Source organism: Streptopelia decaocto, assembly GCF_964273445.1.
Source record: "Streptopelia decaocto genome assembly, chromosome: 3".
Taxonomy (NCBI): Eukaryota; Metazoa; Chordata; class Aves; order Columbiformes; family Columbidae; genus Streptopelia; species Streptopelia decaocto.
Genome location: NC_138656.1, coordinates 92,936,928 through 92,959,319, shown reverse-complemented (window position 1 = coordinate 92,959,319; position 22,392 = coordinate 92,936,928). Strand labels below are relative to the sequence as shown.

General features: G+C 36.5%; 1 protein-coding gene across 1 annotated transcript in view; it reads right to left on the bottom strand.

Moving 5' to 3' along the window:
- Window positions 1–22,392, bottom strand: part of EYS (eyes shut homolog) — a gene marked incomplete at its 5' end in the record, with an annotated part of 687,713 nt that overhangs the window by 358,536 nt on the left and 306,785 nt on the right. Inside the window, 3 exons of the mRNA XM_082048968.1 lie at window positions 8,807–9,059; window positions 15,032–15,156; window positions 18,939–19,063. Coding sequence (XP_081905094.1) covers window positions 8,807–9,059; window positions 15,032–15,156; window positions 18,939–19,063 — 503 coding nt within the window. The remainder of the gene's footprint in view (window positions 1–8,806; window positions 9,060–15,031; window positions 15,157–18,938; window positions 19,064–22,392) is intronic.

Sequence of the window (22,392 nt, the reverse complement as noted above, 5' to 3'; positions counted from 1 at the left end):
AGTTCTCTCCTGACAAGTACAGGGCATCACAGACCAAATGAGGTTGGAAGGGATGTCTGGAAATCATCTATTCCAACCTCATCGGCTCACAGCAGTGTGAGCAACAACAGGTTGCTCAGGACAGCTCAGTTCTGAATATCTACAAGGATGGAAATGACACAGTCTCTCTGGGTAGCCTGTTCCAATGCTTGAGTGCCCTAACAGCATAAAAATAAACAAATAATAAATAAATAGATAGATAGATAGATAGATAGATAGATAGATAGATAGATAGAGGGCGGGGGGGAAGTTGCCACTTGTCCTGTCAGTGGGTGACACTGGAAGTCTCTGGTTCTGTAATTGTAAGGTCCCTCTAATGAGGTAAGATCACTTCCTGAGCCTTCTAAGGCTTAAGAAACCCCAACTCCCTCAGACTCTCCTCATGTGTAAGATGCTACAATCCCTTCATTATTTTCATGACCTTTTCCTGGGCTCTGTCGAGTAAGTCCTAAAGGCAGGAATAACATGTTTTCTTCCAGTTACCAGAAACCTCTCCTGACCACCATAACCTGTCAAAGATTATCAAGAGTTGCCTCACAATTATGTCAGTCAGCTCCCTCAGTACTTGTGGGAGCATCATTGTGTCAGGTTCAACAGACCTGTGTATGCTCACTTATATGAAATATTCCCTCGTCTCATCTTCCTCAAGGATGACTCATCCTTGCTCCAGAATTTCTCACTGGTCTCAGGAATTCCTAAAGGCCAGTCTTACGTGTAAAGAATGAGCCAAAGAAGGCATCAAGTTCCTTGGCCTTTTCTGTGTCCTTTGTCGTTAGGTTCCCTGCCACATTCAGCAGAAGGCCTACGTTTTCCCTAGTCTTACTTTTGCCGCTGGATAGCCTGTATGGAAACTGTTACTACAGAAGTGGTCTGTAAATGTGCAGACCAGATTTCCCCCAAAAGTCCTCCATTTTTAAAAATTGACTTTTCTTCAAGCTGGTAGTAGAATACATTTGAGATCCATAATCTAGACCAGAGGCACCGAGTGAATGAATCATTACATGTCTTCATAGATCTTTGGATAACTGTGGAAATTAACACTGAAGAAAATTTCTCTGACTATCTTCATGTTGAAAAGCTTTCAAAACTTAGAAAGTCTTCTGCTATTATAATTGTAATCAGGAGAATATTCACGTCAACATGAGCATGGTCACATTATGGATAAGGATATTAAGCATGCATACAGAACTTTGCAGAGTGCTAACAGACATTTCTATGTGATGAAGAACCTAGATCATTCTTTCTAGTCCCGTAAAAGCTTTCCTATAAACATGTATTTTTCTCAGAACAAATTTATTTGCAAAACATTATTTGCCATTAGCAACGGTATAGTAGTTGAAATATTTAACTGGAAACTGAAACAAAGAATATACTTTTCTGCTAAACAGATCCCACCTCTTATAGCCATTTTCTAGAGGCCTCTGCTAGTTTAAACTCTCACAGAACTTGCTGTATATGTGTGAACTCATTACAGTATTACAGTATCACAGTATGTTTGGGATTGGAAGGGACCTCAAAAGATCATCTAGTCCAATCCCCCTGCTGGAGCAGGAACACCTAGGTGAGGTCGCACAGGAACATGTCCAGGCGGGTTTTGAATGTCTCCAGAGAAGGAGACTCCACAACTTCCCTGGGCAGCCTGTTCCAGTGCTCTGTCACCCTCACTGAGAAGAAGTTTATTCTCAAATTTAAGTGGAACCTCTTGTGTTCCAGCTTGATCCCATCACCCCTTGTCCTATCATTGCTTGCCACTGAGAAGAGCCTGGCTCCATCCTCATGGCACTCACCCTCCACATATTTATAAACATCAATAAGGTCCCCCCCTCAGTCTCCTCTTCTCCAAACTAAAGAGACCCAGCTCCCTCAGCCTTTCCTCATAAGGGAGGTGCTCCACTCCCTTAATCATCTTCGTTGCCCTACGCTGGACCCTCTCCAGCAGTTCCCTGTCCCTCCTGAACTGAGGGGCCCAGAACTGGACACAATATTCCAGATGTGGTCTCACCAGGGCAGAGTAGAGGGGAAGGAGGACCTCTCTCGATCTACTAACCACCCCCCTTCTAATACACCCCAGGATGCCATTGGCCTTCCTGGACACAAGGGCACAGTGCTGGCTCATGGTCATCCCGCTGTCCACCAGGACCCCCAGGTCCCTTTCCCCTACACTGCTCTCTAATATGTAATCTCCCAACCTATACTGGAACCTGGGGTTGTTCCTGCCCAGATGCAGGACTCTACACTTGCCCTTGTTAAATTTCATTAGGTTATTCCCTGCCCAACTCTCCAGCCTGTCCAGGTCCCGCTGGATGGCAGCACAGCCCTCCGGCGTGTCAGCCACTCCTCCTAGCTTGGTGTCATCAGCAAACTTGCTGATAGTACACTCAATTCCCTCGTCCAAGTCGTTAATGAATATATTGAATAATATTGGCCCCAGCACTGACCCTTGGGGCACTCCACTAGATACTGGCCTCCAACTAGACTCCGCACCATTGACTACCACTCTCTGGCTTCTCTCCCTAAGCCAGTTTGCAACCCACCTCACTACTCTATTGTCTAGACCACACCTCCTCAACTTAGCTGTGAGGATGCTGTGGGAGACTGTGTCAAAGGCTTTACTGAAGTCAAGGTAGACAACATCCACCGCTCTGCCACCATCCATCCACCTTGTTACATTCTCATAAAAGGCTATGAGGTTGGTCAAGCATGACCTACCCTTGGTAAAGCCATGCTGACTGCCCCTAATAACCCTCTTATCCCTGATATGCCTTGAGATGGCACCAAGGACAAGCTGTTCCATTACTTTCCCAGGGACAGAGGTGAGGCTGACCGGTCTATAATTACCCGGGTCCTCCTTCTTGCCCTTTTTGAAGACTGGAGTGACATTTGCTTTCCTCCAATCCTCGGGCACCTCTCCCGTTTCCCAAGACTTGGCAAAGATGATGGAGAGCGGTCCAGCAATGACTTCAGCCAGCTCCCTCAGCACCCGCGGATGCATCCCATCTGGACCCATGGATTTATGAATGTCCAGACTAATTAATTGCTCCCTAACCCAGTCCTCATCGACTAAAGCAAACTCCTCCATTGACCTGGCTTCATCCGGGGTCTCAGGGGTACAGGGCTCCCCAGGACAGCCTCCGGCAGAGTAGACAGAGACAAAGAAGGCATTCAGTAATTCTGCCTTCTCTGTATCTTCTGCCACCAGGGCACCCACCCCATTCATCAGTGGGCCTACATTGCCTCTGGTATTAGTTTTATCTGCTATGTATTTGAAAAAGTTCTTTTTGCTGTCCTTGACCCCTCTCGCCAGCTGTAATTCTAAGGAGGCCTTGGCTATCCTAGCTGCCTTCCTACATCCTCTAACAGCAGCCTTATATTCCTCCCAAGTGGTCAGCCCCTGCTTCCATGACCTGTAAACTCTCCTCTTCTGCTTGAGCATACCCAACAGCTCCCTATTCAACCACCTAGGCTTCCTGGCTCCCTTCCTTCATTGTCAGAGAAGAATAACAATAATAAAATATATGAAAAGTATGTAGTATCCATCTTCCCCAAAGTGCCAGTTATCAATAGTAGATCATCAGTTTCTCTTTCCCAAGTTTTAGTTATATGGGTTATTAATAAATACACTAAGCCTAGTAAGCACAGAAGCGAACAGCAGGTTTAACAGCTTGACACATTTCTTCTACCATGGATACCCCAGTGTATTAAGTATCTTACTCATCCAAGAGCATTGCTCATTTGGCTTTATAATAGTCCTATTTCTTCCACTAAACAAGGCATAGATTTGCTTATGCATGAACACAATGGCAAATATTACTTTTGGGAATGCACTGTTCTTCCTCATCTGTTCTTTCCACTACAAAAAAAAGATCGAGCCATGGAAAATAAGATATTGAAAGATAATGCTTTTAGATCTCTTTCTGTGTACCTCATAACTTTTGTGTGTTTGTGTATTTTGAACATATGGATACTGGGATCATGGTTATTAATTGCTGATACCTGTTTCCTTTAACTCCCAAGTGATGTTCCACTCAAGGAGTGACATCTAAAGCCCTTTTCTGTTTTCTAAGGCAGTCTCTTAAAGAGGAAGGACTAGAAGATAAATCTGTCTGATGCTTTTACGGGAAAGGTGAAAGTAAATTATGTTTCAATTCTATTCTTTTTGGTATATTTGGGCCCCCCACTTTCAAAGAGGAAGCAGGTGGTGGTCAACTAAATTGTTGTATGCAATACTATGATCTTGGTGACCTTTAGGTATCTTGATATTGTATAAGCCAATACAAAGGATTTATATGAACAGGAAAGAGTTCACTTGGTGCCAAAGAAGATGGTATAATCCGTGTAAATATATTTCACTCTGACAGTAGTAAAGAATTACAGATTAAAAAAACAAAACAAAACAAAACAGATTTTGTTAAAACCTGAGACATGGGGTATTTTTTTACTAGTTCTGAGGGAACTTTTTTGAGCCAGTAGTTATCCAGTAGGTGTGCAGTTTAAGATTTGTTTCCATATTGCTTCATATCTTGATCAGCTGGGAATCCAAAGTAGTTTGCTCAGACAACTTGACCTCATGAGTACAGGCACAGTATCAGGAAACACTTCTGGCAGAAAGAATTTAATCTGTGTACCTATGTATATACACTGAGAATGAAATTTACAGGGACAAGCATTCACAGAAAAACAATTGTTATTCCAATCCTAAAACCTATAAGTTTTACTTGTATTTCATCAGCTTTATACGTATCATTCATTGTCTAAATCTCTTTTTTTTTTTTTCCTGTGTGATTTAAATCAGTGAAATAAAACTATGTCTTCCTACACAAATCTCCATGCAAAGCATGAAAAGCAATAAAAATTAAAAAAAACACTCCTTGGCCTGATGGGTATACACTTTGTAGAAAGTATTTTTATAAAAGTACAGTATGAAAATGTAGTCCAACCCAATCAATATTCCCTAATATTTAATTCTAGAATTCATAGGGGTTTGTGTGTTCTTTTAATTCCCTGACTTTATTTCTGAAAGAGTTGTAATGTTCTTACTAAAGTACTGTTTTTTAAAAAAAGGTAGCCATCCTCTGTCTCATTTTCAAAAGAGAAATGGCAAGATAATCTAGATATATAAAATTATTATCTCAAGAGATAAAAATACATTTTTTTCTATACCAATTTACATTCAAAAGTGTTAATGATCATACTCATATACTGTAACCATAGAGATACTTCCTGAAATAATATGTAAGTATGAATGAAAGCTACACATAAACTCCTGAAAACTTTCCTGTAGTGAAGGGAAACTGTCAGCATTATACCACCTTCCAACCTGCTTTTATATTGATCTAGTAGACTCTGTGGCAGAACATGAAGAATAACCATCTGTGTCAGGTACAGAAGCAGGTGTCATATCCATTGAACAGGTTGCTGCCTGATTACAATAAATCTCTTTTGAGCACCTGGCAACCTTGACAGACACTTTTATCTTTGTATAAAAACAGCCCATCAACTCAAAAAGTCGTCTGAATAGAAATGAGAAACTCAACAGATAACATCAACTCATAAAGGCCAGAAACAGAATCTGCTACAGGTATAGAGTGAAGTTTAGGTAAGACAGTGCTTAGATTCATGAGGAGTTCCTTGTTGTGCACAGCAGTAGTGTCTGCGTATCTTCTGTTTCAGTACAATAGTGCTAATGTTCTTGTAAGGCAAAACTTAAAGTAAGATAACAGGTATGTAAAGATAAATGCTTTGTACCTAAGATTTTACAAATTTCTGTTTGCACCAACAAGGCTTCTGCAGATAAAACAAAGGAAGAGAACTTGTCACTAGAAGATTCGAATAATGACAACTTTTCAGGGTATCTCTCAGTAAGTCTTTACCTGAAACTTTTGTAGGAAGAAGATATACATCAAGAACACTGATCAGATTGTTTTCAAAAATAGTTTTAGAGCCTCACCTGCATTTATTAGTAGACATGTTTTGAACTTAGAACTACTATGTGCGTTTTAAGTAGTTCTTGAGGTACACTACTCAGCTGTATGTTTAAAAAAGTACCCTGACTTTATGACTGATAGATCTCCATAACCAGATCATGCAGGTTTGTCTCCAGTAATTGTTGAATTTCCTCTGTTTTCAGCCACTCAATAGTAGTTAATAATTTTCTCAAGTCTATATTTATCTTTTTAAAGGATGTAAATGATGAAAAATTATTATTATTATGAAGAGGAATAATAGACGATATGAATCAAAACATGGAAAATGAGTATCAGGTTCTTGTGAAGGAAAAGGCAGAATAGAAAGGTCTATCAGTCAGAGATGTGTGTGATTTCCTGTAGTGGGAAGCAAGGATGACAGTTCCGTGAACTCCACTGATGATGTTATTTTGCTAGATGAGGAAAATAAATACACAGAAGTATTGTCATAGCAGTAGGTCCCATTAGTGTGTACCAGCTGGTTAATATCACTGAGTTCATCCAAAACATCTCATAAAATGAGAACTATTTGCTATACAGAACTTGGTCTGAGAATTAGTCAGTTTTATTCCAGTCTAGAACATGTTGCACATACTTGGCTGAACTCAAAGAATCAGCAGACTGTGATTTGATGTTTGTGAGTCTCTGGCTGATGGATGAAGCAATAAACAGCCAGATATTCAATAGGAAGAGATGTTTGCATTTACATTTCATGACTCACTAACAAACCAGGGAAAGATATCTGTTTTTAAATATATACGTTGGTAGGGGAATGAGAAATTATTGAAGGACTTAGTAATAGCCACTGCTCTTCTAATGCTGAAAAGACACTTAGCAATTCTTCAGGATGCTTTTGAGGCAACCTAGAGAGAACTGAAGCTGCACTTGTAGAATCCGTTGTAAACTGTAACCAATAGTGAGTAATGACTTGCTATTTAATTCTATTTCAGCCCCTTGTATGTCACTAATTACTGAACTCATGTCCATGACAGATAAAGCAACAGTCTGGTGCTGCTCTAATGATGCAACTTTTATAGGAAGGCAGAAAATATAATTTAGCAACTAGTGATAAACTATATTGTATCATAATTATGCTGGGAAAGAGGTACTGACCTTAAATCTATGAAAGTATCAGTAGCAACATATAGTACAGGTGTGGTTTTAGACTGTATTTTCACTAAGACCTGAACAGCAGAACTAAGAAAGTGTGAATAGAGAACATGGGTTGAGGTTGCTATCTTGAATACTATTGAAGACTCTCCAGTGGCAATTAGTTCTCGTAGTCCACAGCTCAGTTTAGCCAAATTAGTGGTCAGAAATATCCCATAGTTGAAAATATCTGCCTTTTTCAGACCTTTAAGGATAAAGGTGTAGAAAAGCAAACAAACAACAAACCAAGCAAACAAGCAAACAAATCCAAACAAAAATAACCCCCAAACCCACCAAACAACCAAAACAAACAAAAAAAATCAGAAGGAAAAACAAACCAAACAAACCCCACAATCAAAAAACTCACATAAGAGTAAATCAAAACATTAGTAACTTTGTCCCTGGCCTGAATCTGCAGTAAATTACATGGCCACCAAAAATCATTCAGTCTTACCAAAGTATTATATAGCAGACAAATACAACTCTGCAAATCATATTTGTAATAAAAATGTAGAAGCAGTTTTAGTGACCTCGAGAAGGGAGCAAATGCAAACTTTCTCATTATTCATATTCTGTATGAGGGCCAGCATCAGAACAAGTGGCACTGCTCAGAACAGAAGTGAATCAATATAAAATGAATTAATTACAAATGTTATCCATTGAGAACAGCAGCAAAATACCTGACATGATCTTTTGGAAGATACACAGATGTAACTGCATTTACTAACTGCATTTCATTCAGTGTCATTACAAATATCAAGAAGGAAGATTATCTATCAAAAATTCAATAAAAGCTTAGTTATATCCCCAAAAGACTAAACTGTACAGAAATCAAACATTCAGTAAAACTCATTAACCCAAATTAAAAACCAGGACTCCTGGCTTATTTCTTAAACAAGTCATTACTTTGAAAGAGTACATAAGCAAAAAATTCTGAAACTAAATAACTTTAAAAAGGATACCTTATACAAAATCTGTATAATACTAGCTTTACTACAATGAACAGGCCACAAAGAAGGCACAATCTTTAAAATAAAACTTTGCACTTCTGTTAGTGTTGATTTTTCTTCAAAGATTTAAAAAATAATAGGATAGGCAATTTTTGGCTTCCTAAAAATATCACTACAAGCAGTTAGAATGGCAGAGATGTTGAAAGGCTTGTTCCAGATATTTTTAGTGAAACAAACATCTAGATGCAAAGAAAAGGAGGCACTCAGCAAACATGAGAACTAAGAAAGGAAAACCAAAATCCCCACGGACTAAGGTAAATTATCTTTCTGCTGCTGACTAGCCGAGGAAGAAGGGAAGATTGGCATTAGGGTCAGAGATTGCTGAACACAATATATGGCACATGAAGTGGTACACTCTAGCAAAGCAAACTGAAAATGAAGTTAAGAAAAAGTGTGTTTTGTTATTGTGTGCGTATGATGCTGGGAAACCTTCTTTTGAGAGAACAGAGTAATTTTCCAGTTATATATAAATGCAATTAAGAAAGGATGACGGATCAAATCAAAATAATAGAAGGTGATATAGGAAGTAGAAAAAATACTCTTCAGAAGAAAATTAATACATTTTGAATATTCTTACCATTTAAAAGGCACTAACAAGGAAAGAAGTTTGACATATGCATTACTCAGAGGCTTTTTTCTACTTACCTTGGGACATCTCTTCTGTATGAAAATCAGGAGCAGTATGTTTAGACAAAAGTTCCATAAACACAGCCTGGGATGATGGAAGGTCATTGTCTAAAATCTCAGCAGGAAACACTCCAGCCACTTCAGTGACAGTTTTCTTGCTTTGGGGGATAGCAGGTAAACAGGTGATATTGTTTATTCCATCAACACAAAGAAACCCAGTGGAGCAGGACTGTATAAGGCAATCATTGTAATTAAGCTCACAGCTTCGTCCCTGAAAGAGAATTTAAAAAAAGCCATTTATGAAGGCAATTTGCATTTCATAGCTATGTTAGTTCAAATTATTGCTTTCTTTTGATTCTAAAATGTTGTTTACTTATATTAAGCTGTCCACACTTTTGAAAGCAAATTTAATCATGGGGAATATATTGCTTAACTAATTTAATATTATAGTTGTATATTTTAAATTATAACAAAACTATATTGACTCTGACTTAGTATTACAAATTATAAACAAAAATAAATTCCGCACAGGTTTGTAATTGCAAAGTATCAAAACTGTATTGTCACCAGTAATAAAAAGTGGTTAAAATAACCATCTTCAGTAGAGCATGTAGTTACACAGAAAACTTTATACAGTGGATTTAGCTGTCTAAAAACCTCTGTTTGTTCTGATTGTCAAGTTAATGTTCTTTTTTTTCTACACTGAAGCTCAGTATTTGTTGCCTCTTGTTACCAAATCTTCACACAGCACCTTGTTAATACATTAAGATGATAGATAATTCTTAGAAAAGAAAAAAAGGTAGTGGCACTCTCAAATTGGATGTGGCACTCACTAACAATTCATAGGAAGCCTGAATTATCCTTCCTAGTAATAAATTAAAAATGTTCATATTCAGTGGTCTGTAAAAAAGGCAAGGAATAATGCATTTCTTTTACAGCAACAATTATGTGAATTAAACACATTCTTGAAGTGTGAAATAAATATATGCTGAAACCAGGCCTGGGTTCATTTTATTTTCACTTCTGTTGTAATGAACTAATGGGCTACATGAGGAGATGCAGCTAACTTAGCCAACCTAAAAGGATCCTAAATATCTGGATAGCTATTTAAAAAATGCAGTGTCATCCCTGAAAGACATGCACCTCTGACAACATATTATCACAATATAATTTCTGCCTGAAGTTCCTCCAGCAACTGGGGCACATGTAAGAAAATCCAAGTAAATTCTCTAGTGCGCAATAAGTGTGTGCTCATTGCACACTTTCCCTGAGACAAGATGCTTAAATAGTCTCTTGTCTACCTGCCCAGCTATTTAAGCAACTTATATTTTCTGAGATCTCTAAAAATTCTATTAAATTAATTGATAATATCAGGAAACAATAGAAGGTGCAAGAGATAAAGAGGAAGAAATGCAGACACAAAATCTGAAATTACTTTTCTTACAAATAGTTTAAATTATTCACTGTTTAAAATTGAAGAAGTTAATTTTTTTATTTTTTATTTTTTATTTTTTTTTTAATGATTTAGATACACTCATGCTTCTTTCAATCAAGTTCTTAATTTGTTTTGGCAAGTAGTGACCTATCTGGTAAATTCATGGAATTTTATACAATCACTCACTGTACCAGTATTCCAAAGTATGATGGAACAGCAGCCCAATTTATATATAGGATTTCTATACAATTATAGAAATAATTTCTTCCTTGCTCTATTCTAATTGCACACAGCACAAATTAGCAGTTTGAATAAGATTTCTGTTTAATAATCCTTCCTAGTCCTATAAAACTTAAGTTTCATTCTGACTTTCCCTGTGACAAATTAGTGCATTTTTATTACTACTATGTGTAATGGTGAAGAGCATTTTATTATGATTTTATGACTCATAGAAACAAAGCAGATGTGGATAACCTCCACTGTGCATGAAGGGTACATTAAATAGTCATAGACAAATTTGATAGCTTTGAAAGTGTCTGTAAATGCTTTAACAGTTTCTATGCAGGCAGATGGTGCAGATTTGTATTTAAAAGTAGGTATGTGTCTATAGATGTTTCCATTTAAAACGTAAACATTTATTCCATATACCACTGGCTATGCTTTTCTTCTCAAAATTTATGAGAAACTTCATGATCTGTACTTTATGATCCATACTTCAGATAACATTACATACATAGAATAGAGATTTACTTAACATACACTGTAGCTGAAGTTCCTTGAATACTTATTTATCTGGCAGTTTAATTATTTCCACCCCACACTTAGAGTTAGGAACCAGAACCCATCGGGGGCTACCAGATACACATCTTGAAATGTTTAGACACTAATGCCTTATCTTCCATACTGAAGATAGGTATGTTAAACATTCTTTGGTTTTGTTTTGGGTTTTTTTCCACATGTTCTTTCTCTACTGTGGATTTCCCAAAGCATAGTGGAATCTGAGGGACTGAAGATGGAACAGTGAATAATGGAATAAAACCAAAGAAAATATATATTAAATTCCAGTTACTTCAGAGATTTGTTACTTTTTCTTCTGTAAGGGCTTATTCTGCAACATGCTGTGCAGTTAACACCGAGGCTATGTACTAGTAGAACAGCTGCCCCCACAGGTCAAATATCTATCTAGCTCCATCATTGGTGAGCTATTAATGAATACTTGGGGGAAAATGCAGGAAGAAAACAAGCAGAGTTTGCAGCTGATAATTCACCAAATATACCACTACAATTTCTGCCAATGGGTAATTCAAACACTCCCTAAGCCAGGCTAACATTCAGAAGAGTAATTTGAATTATGATGAGCCTATCCTCCTTTTACCCCATTTTTGGACTTATTTGTACTTTTGGTCTCTACAGTATCGTGCAGCACTGACTTGCACCAATGAATTTTGCACTGAGTGAAAAAATAATATCATTAAGCTGCATCTCTGATGGTATTATTTGGTGTTTAGAATATTTTTCTGAGAAATAAACACTAAAAAAATAGTGTAATTGGTCTTCTCCATTACAGTCGTTCATGGGGGATAAGTATAAATACTTTATGAACAAAACGAGATTATTTTAACACAAGGGTCTGACTGTTTTCCATATAAAAAGATGATGTCACTCAAATGATATATCCTCCTTCATCATCACCTGCCCTTGTTTTGAATGCCAGCCTGCTTTTGAAGACAAAAAGAAAGCAGTTGCTGTGGTTTGTGGGGAAGAATCAACAGTACCCATTGTACACTCTAAAGAGCACTCTACTGAAAATCTGTATTCATTCTTATGGGCTAGTCTCTTCCTTCTTAGGATAGTCAGTTAACCATTATGATAATATGCAGATTTTTTAAAAATGTCAGCAAATAGTCACTGCAACTGGGAGAAATTCCTGGTGACTGGAAGACAGCATGTCACTTCTGTCTTCATGAAAGGGCAGAAGGAAGATCCAGGGAACTACAGAACAGCCAGCCTAACTCCAGTTCTGGGGAAGGTGATGAAGCAACGGCACCTGGCAGAAATTTAAAGGTGCAGGAAGGACAAGGGGATGATTAGAAATAGTTGGCATGAAGCTTTGAAGAGGAAATAATACTTCAGCAACATGATAGGCCTCTAAGAAGAGATGAGTGGCTTGTTAGATGAGCAGTGCATGTTGTCTGTAAACTTCAATGAGGCCTTCAACACTTTCTGTCATAATGTCCTCACAGACTGGCTGACAAAGGATGGGCTAGATATTTGGACAGTGAAATGGACTGAAAGCTGACTGAATTGCCAGGCTCAAAGGTCTCTGTTCAGCAATCAGCAGCATGAACCCCTGCTAGAGGCCAATCATTAATGATGTACACCGAGGCTTCACACTAGATCCAATACTACTTAAGCTCTTTAGTAATGGTTACCAGGACAGAGCACACCCTTAGAAAGTTTTCACATGATACAAAATTTAGAGGAGTTGTTGATATGCCAGATGAGTTTGCTGTCATCTATACTGGCTTTGGGAGGTTGGAGGAATCTGCCAACAGGAACCTCAGGAAACTCAGTAAAGGGAAATGCAAAGTCTTGCACCTGGGGTGGAATACCCCACACACCAATACATACTTGGGGCTTACACACTAGAAAGCAGCTTTGCAGAGAAGGACCTAGGGGGTCTTGCTGGATGACAAACTGTAGGAGCCAGCAACGTGCACTTATAGCAAAGAAGACCAACAAAATCCTGGGCTGCATTAGGAAAACCACTGTCAACAGGTTGAGGGAGGTGAGCCCTCACATTTACTCACCAGTGGTGAGGCCACACCTGGGATTCTGCATCCAGTTCTGGCCTTCCTAGTAAAAGTGAGATATGAATCTACTATCGCATTCAAATTGACCTTTACCTTTCTTCTATTATTCCCTAGAGGAATCTGAGAAATGTTTTCTTAATTTAGAGAAAACCTCTGCCTCCACACAATCCTTTGTGTGTCCACTTCTATAGGGATATCTTACATAAATAATCTACTGCTCCCAGAATGATGACTCTGCATTGTAAGCAAATAGGAGACCAACAATGAAGAAGTTGGTGGAACTGGAAGTCTCTAAATCCAGAATGCGGTGGTATTCTACTTTTTCTCATTTTAATTAACACCAGGAGTGAGACCTAGCCTGAAACAACAGCAGTAACAACGATAAAAAATCCCCAAACAAAAAACAACAAACAAACCAAAACAAACAAAAAACCCAAACCAAAAGAACAAGAAAAAAGAAAAACAAAACAAACAAAAAACTAAAACCAATCAACCAAAAAACACAACGAACCAACCAAACAAAAAATCAAGGATGCCTTGCCACTGCTGCATTCAGATATGAGCCCTCTGAGTCTAGGAAAGACTTAAGGTTATATTGAGGTTTACAAGGCTACACTGAATCCTTTCTCCACAGTTTGGATTGTGAAAAATATGGATGCAGGTTCAGGAAAATCATAACCTCTTATTCTGGAAGTGGATGTAAACTTCTCGAAAATATGGTAGTTTCAGGCACCTGTAAAGGTAACCTATAAAGGCTTCCATTATTTGGTGCCATGTTTGTACCACACAAAGAAGACAGCCTGGTCCTCATTTACTACTAATGATGGACCGCTTGGTATGAAGTTTGATTTGAACTGGAAGTTCCCCTCTGAATGTTTAGTGGAGGCTTGTGTGAAGGACTTAGAAATGTCCTGTGATAAGAGCATTAACAAAACAATCTTCAGGTATTTTAGACTTGAACATGTTATTGTCAAGGCCCTGATGAGCCTCATTTTCTGTTGCAGAAAGAAGCCCTGAAACTGGCTAAGGTCTGAGAAGTTACTAATTTCTTTTTTGACTTAGTTGCAGAGAATCTATGAAGGTATATGTTAATCTTACTTTCAATAACCTATTCCTTCTATTTACAGGCATAAATACACCAAATAAATGGTGCATATATATTAAAATAAGCATCACTGTTATCATTTATAAAGAAAAGGTATTCAAATAATTTCAAGCTTGGAGTTGTAGAGATAAGAAATACTGAAGTAAGAAAAATAAATCTAAAAAAAAACCCCAAACATATACACCTTTCTCCCCTTTTTACTAACCCCAAACTATTAAATGATTCTATTAAGCTAAACCTGAAGTGTGATGAAATAAAGCAAAAGCTCAAAGCATAGCTACCAACTGCATGTTTTCAACTACAGAAAGAACTGGCATAGAAAGGTGGTGGCAACATGGAAATTTCAACCTTAGATGAATACAGCACTGGTATTTAGCCACCCTCAAAGGATTCTTTTGGTATGTTAAACAGAGAGAATAAAACATAGGACCAAAGCCTACAGGGTCAAGCATTCAAAGGCACTGTTTAATTTAGTTTCAGGGAACTTGTTTGCAAAATATCTGTCTGTGTGCAATAGTTTCAAGTACGAGTTATCTTAGTATGTAAAAATAATAATTGGTATGTGAAATAGAAATATTAATAGGTATGTAAAAATTAATTAGTGTTTAAAAATATTAATGTACTCTGATGACTGACAAAGCCATTCTATACACTCACACTTTTCCACTTTTTGTGTATATTAGGTAACTATTCCTCTGGAATACTAGAGTTCCTGTTAGTAAAACAAACAAACAAAATAAAAAGGATGGTTACTAAAATATTGTATTTTTCAGAAAGGCCAGGTTTTGCTTGAGTGGGGTTACAAAGAAAAGGGATTACATCCAGTATTTTCTGTGCAACAGTGAATAGTCAGGTTAAGGGAAAGACACAAAAGAATGTCAGCATCTCACCACAAATCCTGGCTTGCAAAAACAGGAATAACCAAAGCTGGGATCCTTCTGAACACAGATGCCATGTATGCAGGGGTTGGATATGCACTCATCAACATCCAGCTCACAATGGAGGCCTTCCCATCCTGTCAGGAATAAAAACAAACAAACAAACAAAAAAACAGAGACCCATTAAAATCTAAATCAATTCATTGAGCATCAATCAAAAAAAGCTACGGGTAACTATAATCTATCCTCACACACACAAATATATAGTATAGGATGTGTATGAACTGTTTTGTGCTGTAGTTTCTCAAAGCAGCAAAAAGAAAATAATTTAACAACAAACACACACAATCCAAACTAAAATGACTTTATAATTACACTCCAATGAACACGTATGAGAAAAGCTGATATTTGCTGATTTCTATTTCTGTAGAGACATAAGTAACTAAACAAGAGTAAAACCTGAATATATTATTTCATTACTGAATTAACTGACTTGATGGGTTGCCCTTCACCTACAGAATTATCTGTACTGTTATCTTTCTTGTGGCTAAGAATTAGCAAGGGTAAAACACTCCCTGAAACTTATCTCATTCCAGATCTGGATAGTGCAACAAAAGCCATATTTTTTTTTTTTTTTTCAAAATTTGAACTGAAAGAGTATGGAATTGCCTATCTTAATTTTTGACCTTTATCCCATTCATTGAATTTGTGTATTATTGTCACACTGGGGAAGGAAAGCTGGGCATTTAGATACATGAAAATATTTACAGTTAAACGAAATAAACCTAGAATTTTGTAAAATATGCCCAGTTATTGAAGAGCATCAGATCTTCTGTCATGATATTCCCACCACCCACTACAGATTTGTTATTTCTTCAATTAAATTTTCCCATTTCTAAACAAATAAAACCCCATAGCCTAAAAAACCCCATAAACCAACCAACCAATCAACAAAAAACACACACAAACCCAAAAAACAACCAACCAACCAACCAACCAATCAACAAAAAACACACACAAACCCCAAAAAACAACCAACCAACCAACCAAAACAACAACAACAAAACCAGTCCTTGATTGATACAAATCTAGTTGCCCTTGTCCTGTATTTGCCTCAGAGCATGCATCAAATAGTTACATTCCAGTCCTGGTTTATCTGCCCTGGTAGAAGTGCAGTCTGCCCCAGCTGAAGACTTCAGCTGTGAGGTCGCTATTAGTTCTAACTGCTGCTGTTGTTGCTTTTTGAGATGAGATGCTGTCAGAATACAGTTTACATCTCTCTGTGCTGCTTCTGCACCTGAAGAGCCTGCAGCTGCAGCCACAGATCCTGAACATGCATCTATTATTCTAAGAGTATGGTGACTGCTACTGGGACACTAGCTGACAAAATTCATGATCCATTACAATATATATTTGTCAGAGCTAAATCAATACCCCTTTCTGGTATCACATGTTGTCACCACATGCTTCATTTTGTTCTCTGGAGGTTTTTGGAAAGCTGCAATCATCTGCCCTCTTCCTCCTTCTGTCTTGCCACTATCCCTTTTCCATTTCATTGAATTCCAACTGTGGTTCTGTTGCTGGATATCTCAGACTTTCTGCCTTGTGGAAAGTTCTTGCCATAGTTGTCTTTACAGATCCAAATATAGTCAGTCCCATCTTCACATTCCTATAGGTGAAGCTTAGCAGAGAAATCCAAGACCTGTCATAGGTGAATAGTAGTAGCCTGCAACAAAAGCAGATTTTTCCCAAGCTTTTCTACTTTTTGTCTCTAGAAGATATTTTTTCTTTAGCTTCCAATCTCCTCCTCCATTCTGCAACTTTCCAAAAATCTCTTTTTTCCCAATGGTTCCCTTGCTTCTCCAAATCCACTCCCTTTCTGAGTTGTAATCTTCCTTCAGATGTTTCAGAAGCCATGTAACTCAAATGGCACTTGAAAATACCACATTATCGAAAAAATACCAAGGTATGTAACCATGATACACATACCTGACATGTGTCTCTTTCACTGTGTCTTTTCCTAGTAAAGAAAACATGTAGAGATCTTTCACCCCTACTAATGAATGTTATTATTGAAAGAAGTGTAAAAGAAGGGTATTTTATTTTTGGGTTTGGACGTGTTTAAATCATGTTGGCAGCAGGAGTGAGTTCCAAGGCCCCTGAGAAGCTTCTTCTACTTATACCAAGCATTTCCATGTACAGTTGCATACAGATAGCAGCTACAGTCCTTGGCAGGCAAGCAATTTTAAAATGTCTATATTCAAATATATTGAAAGTATTACTAGCTTTAAAAATAAGGAGAAAAATTTTGAACTTGACAATGTATTCTGTGTGAATCACTGAAATGGCAAATATATATATATCTTTTACATTTTAAAGTCATCTGTATCGGTAAAATAATATATAGCCATATGCAGTACCAGCTAGAGCGATGGGACATACAGTTTTATCCAGGTAGAATTTCATTGTGCAACTGCACTGAGAGGAAAAAAGATAAACAGTACTGAAGATAAGTCATGACTCAGGCTTTTAAGATCAGAAGGAACTGTTATGATCATGAATTCTGACCCTCTGTATGGCGAAGTCCAGAAATTTTTCACTCAGTGGTTCATACATGAAGACTATAATGTCTTCCTGCATTACTGAGTGTATCTTAGACATTAAAAAAAAAAGTTGCTATAAAAATACTAATCTGTCAGCAAGTTAGTCCTAAAATTAAGACAAAGATACTTCTATTTAAGTCTTCTGTCTTAGAGTTTCATTCCTCAGTACTGATTAAACACATGAACAAACTGTCCATATTGACTCTCACTACACACACACACAAACATACACACACGCTCTTGCTTCACTATCTCATATACTTAAAACATAAAATCTGTCACATATAGTTTTTCAAATTGCAGTAGGGACACTTCAGAATTTAAAAAAAAATATGTGAAATAAAATCTGATTTTATTTATATTGAATTTATTTGCATTAAGATATCATGGGTGAAGAGAATCTTTATCTTCAAGAATATATCTAAGCAATTTCTAAAATAATCACTAAGAAATCTTGGACAAATACCATCAAAGAAAGTATTTAGCAGTGCAGGTTGGTGCAATAGGAAATAATAGACTTAAATGGAAAACTTAAAGTTTCAGGAGGTAAGTACTAGTATAATTCTTAAATTAAGAGTAACTGAATTATGGAGCAGTATGCTCCAAGGCATTTATTTATACCCTGCTTATTTTGACAACAGGCTCTTTGTTAATAAATGTGACGGGAGACACTGAGTAGTCCTGAACAGATTAAATTTGTGATTTTGTGACAAGGCAAGCTGATTGTGACCTTTGCTTTTGTATAAATACTAAACCCCTTATACTTTCCTAATTCTCAAGACCTTTGAAAGCAATCTATGTTAGCATAAGAAAACAGCTCCCACTTTTTTTTAGAAAGTCCTTATTTTAATTCTGTTTATAATTTTACAGAAAATTTAATCCCTGCCAGAAGGCCTAAGCATGGGTTTGTGTGACAACAACAATAAAAATAATAAATGTTGGTTAAAATTTTCTGAATTTCTTTTCAGGCAATCTTATTTGGTAACTAGTTAAATTATCTAGTTGCTACACATTGCCTGTTCTATTGCTTGGTCGGTAAGTTACATTCGTAAAGAACATACACAATAAACCTAGCTCCAGATAATTCCTCAGACTCAATGCACTGGTTTTAGTTTTAGGTCATTCTAACATGCTTATTAGAGTAGTTAATTCTCTTTAGATTTCATTTAAAATGCTTGTCAAAGAGATAATAGTTTTGTACCTTGTAGATTATATACAAATAAAGAGCTTGATATAATTTACCAATTTTCTCAATAGCAACACTGATAATTTAAAAAGTATAATTGTGTAAGATTGTTCTGTCCGATGTCAGTTACCTTGTTGACATTTACAAGTGTATCCATTTATATGATCTTCACAGGTTGAGCCATGTAGACAAGGTGATGAATTACACTCATTAAGTTCTATTTCACAAAACTGTCCAGAAAATCCAGCGAGACACCTGAAGCAAACAATATTCCAAAGTGTTATACTACACATAACCATTGTATAAAATACACTTTGTGTGGAAACAATTTGTATAAAATATGTGCATTAACAGCAGTGTGGAAACAATTAATATAAATTATGAGCATTAACAGCACACAATCTCATTTATTTCTTTCTGTTTTGAGAAGTATTCTACTCGAACTCTTCTAAGTTTCACACAGTAATCCATGGTGATCTTTTAGGGGATTTATGATGTCAAAACTCAATCACGAATTTCACATCTGGATCATAATCAAACCTAACAGTCTCAATTCAGTTTCCTGATTCTAGCAAGGCGAGTACCCTTCTTAATTGGAGACTGTTTATTTAGCTAAGTAACTGCAGCCTATGCATGGAAAACTGCTTGTTAAGAAATGTTGAACCATTAAATGTAACTACAGCATAAAAGCTAAACTTCAGGAACCATGCTTTATCATTCTAGTTTTCAAATATTAGTCATCCTGAAAAAATTATTCCTTTTTTTATTTTTTTTTTCTCCTAAATCCTATGTGATCATTAATACCAAAATACTTTGGTATGACTTCAACATGTAACTATACAGCTGACTCAAACAGATTAACAAGACCTCTAGTGAAGCTCAAAAATCTTACTTATCTCATCGTTGAGACACATCCTTGTACACACCTGCACAGCTTTACAGACATCCTCATATATGTTCTGCAGAACAGGGCCATATAATGGTATTTACAACATCTACTTTTTAAAGATGTTTTGTACACAGATATAATTTACATGAGACAGTGTATTCAAAAACTCCTGTTAGCAACCAGGTAGTGCACATCTTGCATGTTGTCTTGGCTCTAATGAAGAGGATAAAACATTATGCCCCACTTAAAAGAAGATGAGTGCATTAACAAATTACCTTTGAGTAAATTAGAATAGTCACATCACATATTCCTCAAGGTACTAGATTGTATGAATACAAAACATATCATTGAAATTAAGTATTTTGCGGTGTCTATCTTAACTTTTCAGATCCTGAAGCAAAAAGGGAAGAATGATAGACCACAGAACAGGCACATGTAACACTTCTTGAAGGATCATTACAGTCTGTATTTGTAATTTTGTTTTGGTTTATTTCTGCCTTGACTATTAGAACATATATATTTAATCTTACAAGGAATCCACTCTGAGTAATGGGAATTTGGAATCTACCAAGCCAAGTCTACATCAGCTACAGATGACAGCGATGGCACATTGCTTGGACAATGTATAAAGTGACGCACACAGTACTCTTTTTCAAATATCTAATTATAACATGCAAAAGAATGTGGATAAGGATTAATGAGTGAGCCCTAAAGGCACCTGAATAGCTCTTTGGCAACAAAACATCAAGCAAAATATAGTGAGAAGGTACAGTTTGTCCTTTCATCTTACTGGCAAGTGTCAAAGCCTAGGGTTTAGAACTGGATTAATGCCACCTAACTTCACATAACTTACTGTAATAAACCTAGGATTCTACTGTGCTTACTGGAATAAAGGGTGCAAAGGATGATGCTGTTTACTGAAAGCTTAAACAATTTTCCACAGATACCTTTGTCTTTCCACTGGCTTTATACCATATTAAAAAAAAAATAAAATTAAAGGAGTGACTTCTCCCAGATGTGGGAAGGAGGACCAGAAGGATGAATGCCTATAAAATAATGGAAAGAATATTCTATTGAAAAAAAAATAAAAGGGCAACTATTCACAGGGAATACTGTGATACTTTAAACTCTCTTTACCTTTAAAAAAAAAGTGATTACAACATAAACTGGAAGAATTATACATTAATTATGTAAAAATTCTGAACAGAATAACTATACCCATGTGTAGATAAGATGGATAGGCTTTACTTTTATTTGTAAAACTCAAAAACTGAGGAAAAGTTTACAAAATCTTTTTAAGAAATTTCCTGTGAGCAGCTTCAAGTAGGTACACTTTTACATGTGACATGTATACTTGCTAAAGAGTAGAAACCAGTAAAGCCAGAAGCAGTTTACAGAGTTATTGTGGTCATAACTAAGTGGAGCAAGAGTGACTAGTGGAGCAGGTTGATATAACTCTAATGGAAATAATCAATAGAATGGAATCAGCTTCTTGGATGACCTACAGGGTGACCTACAGCTTGGACGAGCTTTGGATGATTTTCTACCCAGTCAGGCTTGAGACTTCAGAGACACAAACTATAAATACAGAGTTAGGCCATGGGCCTAACTCTATAGACACTAAAGTAGAAAAATAAAACTGTAACATTAAGTATATTTATATATATTTATATGTATAAAGGTTTGGTAAAATAATTTGTTTTATACTGAAAACTTTCAAAATATTTATTAAGTGTGTAATATTATACAGAGTGATGGTGTCACCACCAACCAAAAAAAATATATAAAAAATATTACATTGTCTTAAAAATTGGTATTTTTGGTGGAAAACATAAAGCCATTAAAGCACTTACATATTCAGTAAATCACATCCCAAATATGTCAATTTGCATAAGGCACTCTTTTTCCTAAGTCATTCAACTTAAAGAATATTTAATAATGTTGCAAGTATTTCACATACTGTTGTGGTTTATTTTTTCTAAATGCTACAATACCGCAGTGTTCAGTTTGCTTGTGTTCAGATAGCATAATTAGATATAAAAGATGCTTCATGACTGCAGAGGCAGGCACTCCATCAACTAAACGATTCTGAGCAATTATGAAACAACTAGCAGTAAGCAAGTTGCTGGCATTTGTAAGTCATAAAAAACCACCTTTATCTCAGCAGCTTTCTCAAATTTCCCAAAATTGCAATAAATTATATGCTTTGTTAAGAGTGTTAATGAAGTTAACACTTGTTAAGGTATGAGAAGCAATTCCATAATTTCTTATTTTTTCTACATTCTTACCTTCACCCATATTCCTTTTTTCATAAATTTATATTTCTCTTCTGCCTATCTACATCCTTCCCTCCCTTCTGTCATTTCTTTTTAGGAGACACAGAAACAATATAATTTACATAAAACTCATATTAGAAATTTTAAGTAGATACAGAACACAATTCTTTTGCTATAAATAACATTAAACTTAACTCACATACTCTGGAACACATTTGTATATTCTGCAAATGAAAACCAGGGGGGTTCAAATAGCTTTCATATCAAGATATGACCACAGCAAATCTTGTACAGTGATTACTGTTTATTAAAATAAAATTATGCCTTTATAAGTAAATGCATTCATAGGTTTGGCAGCAAATAACTTTCAGAGCTTATCTAATAAAGAAAGCTAACACATTGTGAAGTCTGAGCTTTTA